The sequence below is a fragment of the Nicotiana tabacum genome, chromosome 21, assembly GCF_000715075.1.
Source record: "Nicotiana tabacum cultivar K326 chromosome 21, ASM71507v2, whole genome shotgun sequence".
In the NCBI taxonomy this organism is placed as follows: domain Eukaryota; kingdom Viridiplantae; phylum Streptophyta; class Magnoliopsida; order Solanales; family Solanaceae; genus Nicotiana; species Nicotiana tabacum.
In genome coordinates this window covers 38,793,137-38,810,561 of record NC_134100.1, presented here as the reverse complement: position 1 = coordinate 38,810,561, position 17,425 = coordinate 38,793,137, and the positions used below count along the sequence as shown (strand labels likewise).

The 17,425-nt window shown below is 36.9% G+C and overlaps 1 protein-coding gene across 1 annotated transcript; it reads left to right on the top strand.

The window, feature by feature from the left end:
• Nucleotides 1–147: 147 nt before the first annotated feature.
• Nucleotides 148–1,438, top strand: LOC107778334 (uncharacterized). Its single transcript, XM_016598572.1, has 3 exons — nt 148–225; nt 316–749; nt 898–1,438. Exons 1-3 carry the CDS (start codon nt 148–150, stop codon nt 1,436–1,438), a joined length of 1,053 nt encoding a protein of 350 aa, XP_016454058.1.
• The last annotated feature ends 15,987 nt before the right edge of the window (nt 1,439–17,425 follow it).

Here is a 17,425-nt window from a genome sequence, read left to right as displayed (position 1 = left end):
ATTTTACACTCAATGCAACTCCAAAAAACCTAAAAATTCTTCTTCATCTCGAATTAACAGCAAATCAAACACGAAAAGTGAAATTTTTTTGTTGCAATCAACACGATTTTCATTTTTGCTGCAATTTTGATTTTAATTTTTTGTTCGATGGAGCTTTATCCAGTTTACGTTCGTCATAGTGGTGAATGGGATGACAATAAATTTATCATTTTCGTCGGCGATTGTGTAATAATCGAGTCTACATTCGGCTACAACAATTTAGTTGAAGTAATTTCGAAACAGATTATAGTTGATTCTGAGTTAAATACATTATAGATTAAGTTTCTCCCAAAGGATGGTTTGCCATCGATCCTGATTTACAACGATACTGATGTTCGGGTGTATATTGAATTAAAGAAGAAAAGGTTGGATTTCACTGAGTACTCGTTGTATGTGACTGTGAAAGAGATTTATGATAATTGTTTGGTTGCTACAAGTTCCAGGTGTTTGGTTGCTACAAGTTCCATTTGTATAGATAAAGGCAAATGTGTAAATGATATTGAAGATGCATCCACAATTTATAGCATTGAGATTATGCCTGATATCGAATTTATTGAAAATACCGATTATGGTATAATAGATAATATGTTAAACAAATTGGTTGAGGAGGATCAAGTTTATAAAGATAGAGAGACAGTTGTCAGTGTAATGAAAAACTCGGTTGTACGCGAGAGGTTCCAATTCAAGGTGAAGAGATCAAGCGCAATAATGTATGGCAATAGTTGTATATTCTGCTATATATATGTATAAATATATATAAAGTAGTATATATTTGTATAGAGGTATTAAAATTAGTATATATCTAGTTATATTTTTGTATACAAGTGTATTTAGAAGTTGAATGATCTTTAATCCTAGGTATCACCTTATGTGTGTGGATGACAATTGTGTTTGGAGTTTCAAATCTTCTGCCGTTTACAAGGCAAACATATTCAAGGTGAGAAGTTATAATAATAATCACACATGCGGCTATGGTGAAAGATACTTAGCACAACGTCAAGCTACTTCAGGTGTAGTTGCTAGTATAGTCAAGGACAAGTATGTTAATCCAAAAAAAGTTTACACCCCAAATGATATAATAGAGGACATACAAAAGCAACACGGGATTAAAGTGAGCTACATGAAAGTATGGAGAGCTAAAGAGATAGCAATGGCAATAATAAGAGGGAATCCGAGCGATTCATATAAGGAGTTGCCGAGGTATTTGTATATGTTGGAGCATACAAATCCAGGAACGATTACAAAGTTGCACAAATCAGAATATGGATGCTTTCTTTACGCATATGTTTCGCTATATGCATCTATCAAGGGTTGGAAAAATTGCAGGCCGATAATGGTTGTTGACGGAAGTTTCCTTAAAGCAGCATATAAGGGTACCATATTGACTGCTTGCACATAAGATAGAGCCGGTGAGTTGACTGCATCTACCTTATTTCTGCAGTTTATATAATATTGTAGTTTCATGTATAAACGTGTATAGGATTTTAGAGCTGATGTTTTTATAAGATTTGCAGTATGTATAAAGTTGTATATTCGTGTATAACTGTATATAAGATTTGTATAATTGCCTGAATCTTAATATCTACTTTGTATAAACATGAAAAATCCTTCCACTTGCATATGCAATTGTAGATTTAAAGAATAATAAATCTTGGGAGTGGTTCTTCATCCAGATAAAGGGTACTTTTGGTGTTAGGGAATGGATGTGTATAGTTTCATATAGAAATGAAAGCATCTTCAATGACACAAAAACTGTGTACTAAGAAGTTCCACGTTGTATTTGCATGTTTCACTTGTGGCGGAATGTCAAGCGCACATTTAAGAAACATCACAAACAATTGAAGGATATCTTCTTCACTTTGGCTAGAGCTTACACGATAGAGAAGTCTGACTACCATATGATATAGATGTGCAAAATTGATCCGAGGGTGCAGCCTTACTTGTTTGAAATTGGCTACGGAAGGTGGTCTAGGGCATACTCCAAAGTGAAAAGGTCGATGGTAATGACTTCCAATATTGTAGAATCAATTAATGTAGCAAACAAAAATGCTAGAGAGCTACCAATAATGTAATTGCTGGAGTACATGACAAATTTGCTACAACAGTGGAACAACAAAAACAGAAAAGAGCAATAGAGACATCTATAGAGCTTGGCGAAAAGTACGACAAACTCATTCGGGAAAATCTAATTGCATCGGAGCAAAAATATTCAACAGGAAGCAGTCAGGTAATAATGCTGTAGAGTAACTAATCACAGTCTAAGTCCGGGGAAACCAAATAAAGGGAAAACCAGCAATAACTCAATAAGAACAACCGCTTTCTCACCAAATCTGTTCAAGCATTTCCACAAGGTACCGAACCTCATAATCACAGCTCACGGGTCCCAATTCATGAACCCTAATCACTTGGCATCTTGTACCCACTTACAACTCATAACCGCACGGACGACTCAAGTGCCAATAGAACAATCTTCACACAGAAGGCAAGAAGATAAGAGTACGTATAATGGTTAATGTCGTTAGGATTCACCTTTTAAAATCGATATGGGTAATTTAACTAAGTGTATGTTTGTGCAAATGTTCTACCATAATTCCAGTCAACAAATAAGAGTAGAGTCAATGAATGGCACATAAGCAATGATCACCATGAAATGTACGGTGTAACAGAAGCAGCAATGCAGTTTGAAGCAGCGGCCAACACAACAAGATTAGCTACACAAAGCTGGGCAAATAGTGCAACACATAGGAAAAAAATTAATAGTATGCTAAACAACAATCAAAGATAAGTACAAAGAAAAGGGGAAATGACAACAAGAGCACTCCTGAGGTACCGCCTCGTAGTCTTAAATCATAAATGAATCACAATTTTCCTTATATCACCGCGGGAGCCTTTATATTTAGTTTTAGAAAATCATTTTCCCGAAATAGCATCCCGCATTTTAGCCCACCTTATCACATCGCATGGCTTCTAGTAGTTCCCCTACTAGCCACGCGTTTCAAGCCCACCTTATCTCACCGCATACGTATCAATAACAATCGCACGGTAGAAATCTCGTACAACACAATAACAACTGCACGGCAGAAACCTCGTGTAACACAATAACAAACACACGGCAGAAACCTCGTGCAACACAATAACAACCGCACGGCAAAAACCTCGTGCAACACAATAACAACTGCACGACAGAAACCTCGTGCAACACAAGAACAAGAACTTCAGAATATAAAGAAACGGAAGAACAAACTCACAGAGAAAAACACAACAGGGAAATGATACTCTCAACAAGAATAGTTCAACAAGGGAGAGGTAATGTGTAACAATGATTCCACGAAAGTGCAATTCGACGACAAAAGAGATATCATGAATTAATAACCCCAAATAAGAATACGTCAACAATGAAAGGGATAACAACCTTCAATTAAGGATAAGCAATTACGGAAGAGATAATAATGATTTCAATTAAGGTTAAACAATTACGGAAAGAATAGCATGACGATAAAAAAAAGGGGCAACAACTTCAGTTAAGGCACATAAGAGTTTAATCGGCAATAAGAGTAGAACATGAAGCAATTAATTCCAATTAAGACATGTAAGGGTGAATTTAGTAAATGGAGAATTTAACATGACAAAACAACTTCATATTTGATGGACATAAGAACCTAAGAGTACCAAACAGTCAAATTTCCACAAATAAGTCTGAGCACGTACTCGTCACCTCGCGTACTCGGCCTTCACATGACACAATTAGCACAAAAGACTCGAATCCTAAGGGGTAGTTCCCCCTCCTCCCTCCCCACAAAGTTAGGCAAGATACTTACCTCAAAGAAGTTAGACCGTTACTCTAAAATGACCTCCTCAAGTAAAACACCCTCCAGACGACTCAAATCTAACCAAAATAACTTTAATTCATAAATAAAACTCATAGAAAACAATTTCGGATAATAAAGCTTCAATCTTTAACAAGAACTAAAAGTCAAACCTCTGGCTCGCACCTTGGAACCCGACCAAAATTATAAAATCCGAACACCCATTCGATAACGAGTCCAACCACACAAGAATTACCAAATTCCGATAATGAATCGCCCTTCAAATCTCCATTTTACATTTTTGAAAGATTATGCAAATTTCTCAATTTCTTCCATTTGATTTACTAATAAATGATGAAAATAACCATATAATCATGAAATACAACCAATTTCGGATATAGAATACTTACCCAAACCAAACTCATGAAGAATCCCTCCAGAATCGCCCAAAACCGAGGATTCCAAATCAACCAAAATAATGAAAAATGACTAACTTCGATCCTTTATGTTTCTGCCCACAATCACACCTGCAAAACAATTTGTGCGCCTGCGATGTCGCTTCTACGACACAAGCCTCAGTTCTGCGGAGTCCACTACCAGTTGATACCATTGCACTTGCGGCACAAAGTCTGCTTCTGCACAAACGTAGGTGCGAGCTGCAAATGCGCTTCTGTGCTAACCTCGCTTCTGCGTCCCCAGGCACCGCTTCCGCGATCACGCAGGTGCGGAAAATAACATCGTACTGCGACCTCTACCCTGATCCTTCCCAGCCGCTTCTGCGGCTCTTTCCTCGCTTATGCGACTGCGCACCTGCGATCAAATCCATCGCAGGTGCGATGGCACCAATCTAGAACTCCTCAGCATTTCTAAAGTCCAAAAATCCTACCCGTTAACCATCCGAAATCCACCCGAGGCCCCCGGGACCTCAACCAAATATACCAATACGTCCTAAATCACGATACGGACTTAATTGAGGCCTCAAATCACATCAAACAACGTCAAAACTATGAATCGCACCACGAATCGAACTTATGAACTTTCAAATCTTCCAACTTCCAAAACTCACGCCGAAACATATCAAATCAACCCGGAATGACGTTAAATTTTGCACACAAGTTTCAAATGATATAACGGAGCTAATCCAACTCTCGGAATCACATTCCAACCCCGATATCACCAAGGTCAACTCTCAGTCAAACCTTTCAACCTTCTAAAACCTCAACCTTCCAATTTTTTCCGAAATGCTTCAAATTACCCTATGGACCTCCAAATCCAAATTCGGACACACGCCTAAGTCCAAAATCACCATACGAAGATGTTGAAATCATCAAAATTCTATTCCGGAGTCATTTTCTCAAAGATCAAACTCCGGTCAACTCTTTTCATTTAAGCTTCAAAAATAAGAATTGTTCTTTCAATTAAATCCCAAATCATCTGAAAACTAATCTCTACCACACACGCAGATCATAATACACATTACAAAGCTTCTCGAGACCTTAAGCCGCTGAATGAGACGCTACTTCCCAAAATGACCGGTCGGGTCATTACAGAAATAATTTCATAACAAACTAGGGAAAGAATAAGGAAAGTTTGACTTTTCCTCTCTAAGCTTGGGCGGCAAGTAAGAGCCTTTCCTTGTCTGATGTAGGGCACTCTTGAGGTCTTCTTGTGCAGAATTAAGCTCAAATTAATGGCTAAAAATGTGGCTCTATGTGATGCTCCTTGGGCGACAAGTTTGGGCACATTTTAGGTACCAAATTGGCCCAAAAGTGGACTGATTTGGACATCCTACAAAGGCTGCTTTCGAGGTCCAATCCACCTCTTATTGGAATTGAAATTGGTTTATAAAATAATTATAACACCCAGCTAATTCATATCCTTTAGCATTAAGCGCTTCCTCCAAATTGACATATTTTTTATTTGCACTTGAAGTCCAATGACCTTGTTTTGCTACTCTTTACCTTGAGATTATTTTAATTACCTTATTAGAGATTCTAAAGTTTTATCCTTGTACTTGAATATAGCTGAGCTTCATAGGATTCTATCATTCCCCTATTCTTGAGGAAATTCGTCATCGAATTTTGACCTTGCAAGAAATGAAAGACGCGCATTAGTAAATGACATCCACCAACTAGAAAAAATAGTAGGAATAACACAAGATAATGATCATGTCTTCACTTAATCCTATTAAGCCTAATAGGTATAAATACACCCCTTTAAAGCATATGAACATCATCATCCCAACAAAATTTATGTCTACTTCGATAAGTACAACAAAATCTCTCTTAGATATACCAAGCAATGAAACTTGCAAGTCCAATTTGATTTTGCCAATAAAATAGTCCAAAATTTCACATGACAAAAAAATTACAAAAAATTGACCATGCATCCATTTTGTCCAAGTATCCCTACAACATGCATCAAATAGAACACTTTTATGGTAGAGCCAAGCATCATCAATTACAAATCTCATGGATTCTTCTACTTGTAAGCTTTTTAAATAAGCACTTAAATCCTAGAGAAGGTTAGAAGAACTCATAAATCTAGAACTTTTATTATATTCAAACTCATGATTGGAACCTCCCCCAATAATAATCCCAAAATTGATGAATTCTAAATAATTACCCAAAAAGTCATAAATAGGTTCATGAAAGAGTATTTAATCACTAATGTCACTATAATCATGCATCTCATCTTCACTAGTATCAAGCACTTTTATACGTTCACAATTGACAGCATGACTCTAAGAACAATGTTCCATCGTACGACAAAAATTATATCCCAATAAATTATAACATAAAAACCCATTAGACACTTAAATAAGAGACGTAACAATAATTAACTCATTCTTAAGCCTTTTCTCATAAATACCATACCTCTTTTCACAAAGTTGGAATACATAATCACCTTTGTCATACTCAATTTCAAAAGAAAATAACTTACTCTTGCACTTGAATTTAGATATTATAATTAAGGACTTGATAAGCATCAAAATATTATCATCCTCAAAAATAATAAAATTACCAACATAAAATATAAGAGTATAGTTCATTACCTTCATAAATACCTTAGATGTTCTAGAAAGCCCGTGAATGCGAATAAACCAATTACGCACACCATACCTAGACTTATTTACACAATAAAACATCATCGCCTTGTATTTTTTATGCAATGACTCCAACTTAGCAATGGCTTTAGGGAACTCCATGTAATAAACCTGTAAACAAGAATCAAAATAGTCAAATCAATAAAAAAGAAATCAACCTAGCTTTTATCTTCCACCATCAAACAAGAATTGATTTTGCCAAATTCATCTTCGAATTCAGTTGGTCCTTTGCCACCATCTCTTGCGCCTCACCTTTCCTTACAAAAGGGTTTTCAACACTTGGCTGCACAAAATCACAAAAACTAAAATAATAAAGAGTTAATGGGTTAGGAAGTAAAGCATTTGTTTTTGCTTATACTTTCTTTGGATTTTATCATAATACTAAATTTTTCTGCACCCTTGCCTCTTTTCTCTCACAAATATTTTTGTATTTTTCTTTACTCAATCCCTCTTATTTCTCTCTCTCTCTCTCTCTCTCTCTCTCTCTCTCTCTCTCTCTACCTCATGGAATTCTCTCCTTTCTTTTCTCTCAAGTTCACTATTTTTCTCACTTGACATCCCATTCTTTTCACTCAATACAACCTCTCGTTTTCTCTCTCTTGGGATGTCAATATACACTCCCTTACTCCTCTCATTCTTTCTTTCTCATATTTTTCCATATTCTCTTTAACAATATTTTTATCTTCAAAAAATTGAGAGGGAGTCAAAGGGCCAAGAGTGAGTTTCTTCCCATTAACCTCAAAAGAATATTTATTTTTTTCAGGATATATGCAGGTCTTCTATTGACATACCATAACTTTCCCAATAAGATATGATAAATATTGATGGAAATGACATCACACCAGATCTGATGCTCATACCTTCCAATAGAGAATTACAATAACACCATTGTATTTACCTTTACTCCTTTCAACATGTAGGGTCCAATATGCTCAACACAAGGTAAGTTCAATTTCTCAACAATATACGTCCTAATTGAGTTATAGTCAAACCCTTTGTCAATTCTAAGGGCACAAATTTTAGATAGTACTTTAGCTCCAGTTTGAAAAATAACTTTATCATCGTCTTCCTTATATTTGGCATATAATAAGTTCGATTTTTTAAGTTGTTGAGTCATAGCTTGCCTCCTTTCATCATAACTACCTATTTTAGACATCCTAACAAAGATTAGAAGAAATATGTATCTCTCAAATTTGGCTTTTTCCTCTAATGCTCTCATATCTCTTGCCTTTTTCTACTCAAAATAACTCTTGATCGTTAATCTTTAGATTTATTAATAAACCTTACTAGTCACAATCCTTAGTAATAAGAATAAAGAGTAAGAAAAAGGAAAGAAAAGTGAAAAACCAAACCTAGGAAGAATAGGAATTGGTTAGTAAGAAAAAAGGGAAAGAATTTAAGAAATCCAAAACCCACAAGAATAAGGAAATAAGTTACCTTAATCTTCAAGAACTTGGATCCTCTCTTCTTATTTCCTTTCTTGACTTAAATACTAATAACACTTAAATTCGGAAAATAATGACGAGCAATAATAATTTTAATTTTTTTTTTTGCTAAAAAATCTTCCAAAATTATCAAGATTGAAAGTTTGATTAGCATATTCTCCGATACCACTTAATAACAACTCGGGGTCCAAGAAATACTAAAGAAAAAAACAAAAATATCAAAAAACGGGTGGAAGCTAGAAGAAATAAAGAAACGAAAAAGACCAAAATTAAAGATAGACTGAATTCAAGAGGTCTTTAAATCCTAACAACAATAATTAGCTAACGAAAAACTAACAGCCTTTGATAGAGAATTAAAGACAAGAGCAGATTGTGAAACCCGACCCTTTAGAATAACAAGAATAATAATAAACCTAAATCTATCGCCTTTCTTGAATATCTAGAAGTTATCTAAGATTTCGAAAAGAGTTTAATCTTACCACCTTAAGTTGAGTCTTGAATGTTAAATAATAAATTCAAGAGTAGCCACATATAATAGTGCAAGAAAAATCTTACAATTTTTATTGATAATAGTATGTAATAATCTAAATCTAGAAACAAAGAAGAGAACCCTTTATATAGGTATAGGGGGTCACGAAAGTATGCCTAAAAACAATGATATAAAGTCCTAAACTACTTTGGACAACAAGCCCAACTACCTGAGGAAAAGAAAAAAGACTAGAAAATAAAAATCAAGTCAAATCTTGGAAAATAATCTCAATAAGCATAGGAAAAGGAAAATACAACCATAACTATTTAAGAAAGCATTAAATATGTCATAACTAAGTAAATAATTCCATAACAAACTAGAGAAAGAATAAGAAAAGTTTGACTTTTCCTCTCCGAGCTGGGCAATAAGTAAGAGCCTTTCCTTGGCTAATATAGGGTGCCTCTTAAGGGCTTTTAGAAAGAAAGTAAGCTCAGATTAATGGCTAAAAACGTGGCTCCATATGAGGTTCATTGGGCGACAAGTTTGAGCACATTTTAGGTGCCAAATTGGTCTAAAAGTGGACTGATTTAAACATCTTTTGAAGAGTGACTTTTGGGCTCCAATCCACATCTTCTTGGACTTGAAATTGGCTCATAAAGTAATTATAATATCATGTTAATTTATATCCTTTAACCTTGAGTTCTTCCTCCAAATTAATAGCTTCTTTATTTGCACTTGAAGTCCAATGATATTGTTTTGTAACTCTTTAGCTTGAGATCTTTTTAATTACCTTCTTGAAAATTCTAAAGCTTCATCCTTGTATTTAAATAGATTTGAATTTTCTCGGATGCAATCATGCTCAGTGGATCAAAGGTACACCAAAGATAACGTGGCTAATGATTCCTAAGAGCTCTTATGGATGGAATTGTTTGGCATCTTAGGTAGAGATGTCAAAACGAGCCAGGCCAGCCCAAGCTTTATGGGACTTTGAATTTGGTGGGTTAGGACTGTAAGGACCCGTAAAAAAAAAGATTTAACCAAAAAAAAATAAATCGAGGTTTCGTGGTGCCAAGATAGATTCCCGCGTTACTATAGTAGAAATAACGAGCCGCAGTTCGGACTTTTTGGATTGAACAGTACACTACAGACTGAGAGAAAATATTTCGCAGAAGAACGCATTTCTGCAGCCCATTATGCGGCCGCATAATCACTCTGCGGACCGCATAATGGCCGCTGAGTGAAGTAGTAAGTTTGGCCAACTTGAGGTCAGTTTTGCGGTCGATTATGCGACCACATAATCGATATGCGGACCGCATATCGGTTGCATAATTCCTCTTGGGTTTCTGCGGAGGGAGTTCTGCGGTGCATTATGCGACCGCAGAACAAGTATGCGGACCACATACTGGTAGCATACCTGAGCCGAATGTTAGGCCCCTAAGGGCCATTTCTGCGGTCACTTTGCGGATCACATAACCATTATGCGGTCGTATATGCGACCGTAGACCTATGTCGGGGCACCATTTTTTTAAATTTAAAACCCGACCCCCATTCCGTTAAAACACTGATTTAGTCTATTTTGAAGCTCATTTTTGATATTTATAGAGTGTGAGAGAGAGAGGGTTCTAGAGGGATGGCCTAATTTTCATCAATTAATCTTCAACCATCACTCAAAGCTTGAAAATATTCAAGTAGAGCACCAAATTCTTCATCCAAAAAGGTAAGACTTCATCACCCCATCTCTTAATTTCAAACATAGCTATACTGGGGTACTAGTGTGATATTTCATGGGTATAAGGGTGGTTTATCTTACATGCATGTATGATAAAGAGTGTGGGAAAAAGTGAGCTAGAACCATGAACGTTTTCCTAATTCTAGGTTCAATTTGTATATTGCTAAAATATATTGAGGTTGCTAAGGGTTCCGGATAATTGTAGAGTCTAAAGAAGCGCAATTGAGGTATGTATGACTAACTCTCTTCTTCCTAGAATCGAACTCCTGGTGTCCGAATAATGGGTGTAAGTTCTAACTTGATTATACTAGAATTGTTTTTCTTAGTGTGTTGGATTGAAAGATTCATGTTCCCTAATTATTTTAGATGGTTACCATATCATCATGTTATTTGAGAACGTAATTATAATTTTCCAAGCTTCTTCCCTTATGTGTGAAATACCTTATGTGATGGTACTTATCGACATGAATGATGATGTTATTTGAACGAATAAAAAGGGAAAGACTTGAATTGTAAAATGTTCCCAAGTCCAAGAACTAATTAATAAATAAGGCTGTTTGTGCCATGTAACGAAAGATGGGAAAGAAATGTGAATTGAGTGAACAATTGAAAGAGGTTATGTCTCAAGTGAGATGGCTTAGCCGATCGGGCCGAGATCGGACGCCATGCTGTACACATGGTGGCATTTGTGTTGAAATTATTGATTTACATTATGGATATGGATATGTCTTACTTGAGATGGCTTAGCCGGTCGGGCCGAGACCGAACTCCGTGTAAAAACACGGTGGCATTGTGAGTTGTGACTTTGGCACTAAAGATTATTAATCTAAAAAGATGGAAAGATTGAATTGGAAACTATGTGATCCTTACTTGGTGTTTCTTTGTATTTCTATGAAGTACTTATTGAATATTATGACTGCCTTCTCTTTGTTTCCCTGTTCATTCTACTAAGATTGATGTTTGCCTTACATACTAGTACTATTCGACAGTACTAACATCCCTTTTGCCGGGGGCGCTACATCTTTGAATGGATGTAGGTGGTTCCATCGCAGATAGTGCCGATCGCAGATAGTGGTGCTCTCTTTCTCTCCTCACAGCCGTCTTGGTGAGCCCCATTTCTCCCAGGGGTCATGTAGTCCTTCTTTTGTATATGTTTTCATATTTTGAGGTATAGCCGGGGCCTTGTTGCCGGCATTGTCATGTTGCTCTTTTGTACTCTTAGAGGCTCCGTAGATGTTTATGTGGGTCATGTATGTATGTTGGGGTGGTCGTTGGATCGAGTTAAATTTTGGGAACTCAACTATGGCATAATGTATATAAGGAAAAATTAACTAGCAACGTTTATATATTTATATAACTGATCTCTCCCTTGTTTTACAAATGGTGATGCGATCCCTTTTTGGATTATGAATGAGTCGGGTAGGAAAGGTTTAATAGGCTTGCTCGACCGGGTTCATTCAATTGAGCACCGGTCGTGCTCCCTGAGGTTTGGGAGTGACAAGGACGGGACGGCCTGCCATTTTAATAGGTCTTTAAATAACTAGCCCAACACAACCCTATTAGGGTTGTAGGATAGGACGGGGCCGACCCTTCATTTTTTTAAAATTTATTTTAAATTTTTTAAGGATTTCTTTGTCACATAATCGCCTAATTATATTAGAGTCGTACAAGAAACTTGAATTTGATAAAGAATATCGTAATTAAATCCAAATTCTTTATATCTTTAGCTCTTTTTTTAACATTACATAAATATTTTGTTAGTACTTTTTTTTAATTTCTCCAGCTTCAAGAATTGCTTCAATAAAGTTATATGATGATGTCTTTTAATTTACTCAGTTTCAAGAATTGCTTCAATAAAGTTTAGCTTTATGCAAGGATGAAGGCAGAGTTTAGCTTTATGCAAATAGTGAAGGAAACATTTAGCCCTATGTAAAGGTAAATGTAGTGTTTTGCCTTATGCAAGGATGAAGGCAGCATTTAGCCTTATGAAAAGTGAAGGCAACGTTTATCCTTATGCAAGTAGGTGAGACAATGTTTAGCCTTATGCAAACAGTGCAAGGCAATGTTTAGCCTCATGTAAATGATGAGAATGCAGTGTTTAGCCTTATGCACGCATTGAGAAGGAAGTGTTTAGTCTTATGCAAATGATGAGAAGACAATGCTTAGCCTTATGCAAGTAGGAGAAGGCGGTGTTTAGCCTTATGCAATTGATGAGAAGACAACGTGTAGCCTTATGCAAGAAGAGGTACGCTAGTGTTTAGCCTTAAGCAAATTATGAGAAAGTTGCGTTTTGCCTTATGCAAGTAGAAGTAAGGCAATGTTTAGCCTTATGCAAATAGTGAGAAAGCAATATTCAGTTTTATGCAAGTAAAGAAAAGCAATATTTAGTCTTATGCAAATGATGAGAAGGCAGTGTTTAGCCTTATGCAAGTAGAGAAAGGCAATATTTAGTCTTATGCAGGAGATGGAGGCAATATTTAGCCTTATGCAATGAGAAGAAGGTAGTGTTTAGCCTTGTGCGAGGAGTGAAGGTAGTGTTTAGTCTTATGCAAGGAATGCAACAACGTTCAACCTTATACAAGGAATGAAGGTAGTGTTAGCCTTATGCAAGGTGAAGGTATTGTTTAGTCTTATACAAATAATGAACCTTTGTGCTTGTGGTACGTGTCCCTTTGTGAGTGTTCTTGCTAATGTTGTACCTATTATTCCTATATTTAAAGAAAATTCATCAATTTTAGGGGGGAGGTTGATTCGTGCTTAGATTCCGCTTCTGCTCTTCCTTGCTCTTGCTTTGATCTCGGGTGCTCAGGACTTGTGATCTCGGCCAGGTGTCAAGTTTGGTGAATCATAAACCACGACATGCTTTGAGATATGACGACATCCTTCCATGAGTCACTTTTTACACTGATGTTTTTTTTTTTGTTTTTTAGGTATCCCTCAATAATTCTGCCCCAGTTCAATATAGCTATCTCTTCCGGTGATGCTCCTTTGCCATAGAATGATGAATCCGTTGTTAAATACCAAATTTTTAGGAACCGCAAAAATTTTACCCTAGTTTTGTATCTTGAAAGGGAAATAAAATTTTATTATAATGTGACAGAACCCATATGGTTGCTTACGTATCCCCTATTAAAGGGAATCCAGACAATCATAGTTCATATTTGAAACTTATATAATTGCTTGAGTGCAAGATTTATATGATCGAATAGTACTTATCGAAAGTTCTAGTGAATTCTCCAAGGAACAAAGTGTGACTACGAAATTGAGCTTAGACATAACAACTTTAGAAGAGTATCATGGTTGGGCAGCCGGAGATTGGTAGAGTAATAGCGTAGCGCTTGGATGGTACTCACCATTGAGATTGAAGTTCTCGAGAAGGTCCCAATGATCTAAGATATGGACGAATATTTTGGAAGTAAGCAAACAAAGTGCCGAAAGCAAACACAAGGGTCTAACCTACTTGGACTTCGAATATAATGTCTTGGATGTAAAAAAGTGCAAGATGTGCAAGAAACGAGGCCATAATGTTTGAACTAGATTATGCTGCATTTGACTGCTAAGATAAGTTGAATTACAAGTGGAGATTGATTGTATGAACAAGAGAAATTTCCTATCTTTTAAAATATAATATTATGCTAGTTTGGTAAAAAAGTCTGAAGAATCAAAGTTAAGAAGGTTTCATATGACTCGAGTATTTTATAAGTTGAGATACAGAACGAATATCCAAAAATAACAATATTCGGATGCTAGCCATGAGGTATGATTTGGACTGAGTTGAATGGAGGATAGCAGCAATGGGAAGGTAAATATGAAACATTTATACCACATGAGGACAATCGAGATGAAATATCACTTGAAAAAGAAATTACGCCATTAACTAAGAATTATGGTAGATTAGTCATGTTATGTAATCGATGGATGAAATATTCCATTTAAGCAATATCAGAGATTATGCCCATGGGACGGAATGATAGTTTGTTCATGCCAAGATTTGCGTGATTCGAGCCTAAGAATAGAAGTATAAGAAAGGTCCTATAATTGATTATGTTAATCGCGAAGTGATTTTGAAAGAATATGTCATGAGTATTTTGAAATAAATAGCAAGCGAATAAATATGGACATATAAGCAAGAAAATAGATACACATATATGTAAGGCCCCGTAAGAGTTTGCCAAGGATATAAGTTTTTATGGTGCCAAGGTAAGCTAATGTGCTACAATATGAATTTTTGGATTGTGCAATGCATCGTGGAGTTGGTAGAAACATTTATAGAAAATGGAGATTCTGCGGTCAATTATGCTACCGCGGATCTGTTCTACTAAGGCGGAATGCATCGCGGATCGGTTTTGCGACTACGGATCCGTCTCGGATCTGACCAGACGCAACCTAGATTTTGAAGACCATTTTGTGGCCATTCCGCTGACCGCGGATCTATTATGCTATCGCAGAATTGACATCAGGGGGGTTATGTTTTGAAATTTTATAATCCGACTCTATTTTGATATAAAGTCTTAGGGGGTCATTTTAGAAGGTATAACATGAGGTTTTAGAGAGAGGAGAGTAGTTTAGAGAGAGAGAGAGAGAGAGAGAGAGAGAGAGAGAGAGAGAGAGAGAGAGAGAGAGAGAGAGAGAGAGAGAGAGAGAGAGAGAGAGAGAAGCTCTTTCAATTCTACTCCTCAATTTCTTGCTCTAATCTTGAGAATTCAAGAAAGAAAGATCTAAAGTCTTCTATTAAAGAGTTAAGACCTTGCATGTCATGACCCAATTTCATCATAGGCCGTGATGGCGCCCAACACTATTTAGGGCAAGCTAACACTGATAAATCAAGTGGTTTCCACTTTTAATATGTTTGCAAAGTGAATAACTTTCCTCATTGGTAAAAGTTTTAGAAAATTACAGCCGTAAAGTAATTAAACATAAGCAACTAAGTGCAATTCGAAGTCATAACAATAAATCTAAAGTCATAAGTCTACTAGTGTATGCCAAGACCTGGTGTCACAAGTGTGTGGGCTACTAGCAGAATATACAAAAAAATACTAGTCTACTGCCTCAAGGAAATAGACAGAAATATAAATTCAAAAGAGAGACTCCGGCTGCTGCTGAACGGCTCGGAATGGCAGCTTACCGTGTAGTCTCGAGCTAGAAGTCAAGAGTGCGCGCTGGACTGGTAACCAGATGCACCTACCTCAGATTCTGCACATCAAGTGCAGAAGTGTAGCGTGAGTACATAAATAATATGTACTCAGTAAGTATCTAGTCTAACCTCGAAGAAGTAGTGACAAGGGGTCGACTTCGACACTTACTAAGGTCCAAAAACATAATAACGTGAGGTTCTAATTAAGCAAGTAATATACAATGATAATAGCGCTCGAGACAAGAAGTAAGTAGACAAATCCTTCTTTCAAGTAAGAATCAGACCATTTCTCTCATTTATTCCTTTCACCTTTCAGTCCGTAAAACATTATTAAATATAAAGAAGGGATTTCGGTAGCACTATGCATGAGTTATGCCGAGGACGTACGGCCTGATCCAAATATACATAATAATATATTGTGCACTGCCGAGGGTCGAACGACCCGAACCATATAATATATCAATAAATTATGCCGAGGCAGACGGCCCGCTCCCATGAGAGTAGTGGAAGTTTACCCCGCTCGCGGAATATATTTGCGAAGCGGTTGAACAGATAATTTCTCGATTCATCGTAGTATTCCTCAATTCCTTTTGTAAAAATAAGAAATTCAACTTGGACCTTAAACATTGAAACCCTCAACCTCTGCTTTAATCCAACAACTAGTAAGCATAAACAAGCAACGATATCAACAAAGCATGGTGTAAGCCTAAATCTACCCGGACATAAGCATGAATAGTAGCTACGCACGGACTCTCATCACATCGTGCATACGTAGCCCCCCCCACAAATAGAAGTACATATTGATTAAGTTCATCTATGGGGTTGATTCCCTCTTACAAAATTAGAAAAGAGACTTACCTCGTCTCAAAGCCTTCTTCCCGGTTCAAGAATGCGCTCACACCCTCAAGTCAGTGCCGAATCAATCCAAACTAATCAAATAATATACAAACTAATCAATACGTGCTCAAGAGTTCGTATTCCAACTATTAAAGAGATTACCCAACCCTAAATACAAGATTCTAAAAATTCACCCCGAGCCCACGTTCCCGGATTCTGAAAATTTTCAAAGAAAGTTGTTACCTATAACCTTAGAAACATAAATATATGATTTTCACTAAAGTCCATAACCATTTTTGTGGTAAAATCCCATTTATTTTTTTTATCAAAACCTAGGTTTTTCATCTAAACCCATGATTTCCACAAATTTTCATGTTAAATTCTACCCATAATCTATGTATTAAACTCACATTAGGTAGAAATTACTTACCTTCAAAAGGTAGGTCGAAATCTCCTCCTTAAAAGCTCTCAAATCTCCCAAGAGTGAAAGAAAATGTGTTAGAAATAGCCTAAGTCCCGTATTAAATGAACCCTTCTGCCCAGCGATTTCCACACCTGCGGTGCCTTGGCCGCATCTACGGTCCCGCACCTGCGGCAAAATCCCCACAAGTGCGCATTCTTTTCACCTGGACTCCACATCTGCAGATCATTGGGGCCACTTTTGCGAGCCCATCCGCTCCTGCGATCAGGTCCCTCGCACCTGCGGTTACGCAGGTGCGCCAAATATTTCCGCACCGAGCTCGCACCTGTGGCTGGCCCAGCGCAGGTGCGATTATGACAGAACTGGAGGTTCAACAACTGCTCCAAACTTCCAACTTGGTCCGATCCTCGTCCGATTGACACTCGAGGCCCCTAGGGCC

What these genes read in the sequence shown, in the direction of transcription:
- LOC107778334 (XM_016598572.1), top strand. Translation starts at nt 148, where the DNA reads ATGGAGCTTTATCCAGTTTACGTTCGTCATAGTGGTGAATGGGATGAC. An exon ending in TCATTTTCGTCGGCGATTGT is followed by an intron (nt 226 to 315) that starts GTAATAATCGAG and finishes AATACATTATAG; the next exon opens with ATTAAGTTTCTCCCAAAGGA. An exon ending in AAGAGATCAAGCGCAATAAT is followed by an intron (nt 750 to 897) that starts GTATGGCAATAG and finishes CTTTAATCCTAG; the next exon opens with GTATCACCTTATGTGTGTGG.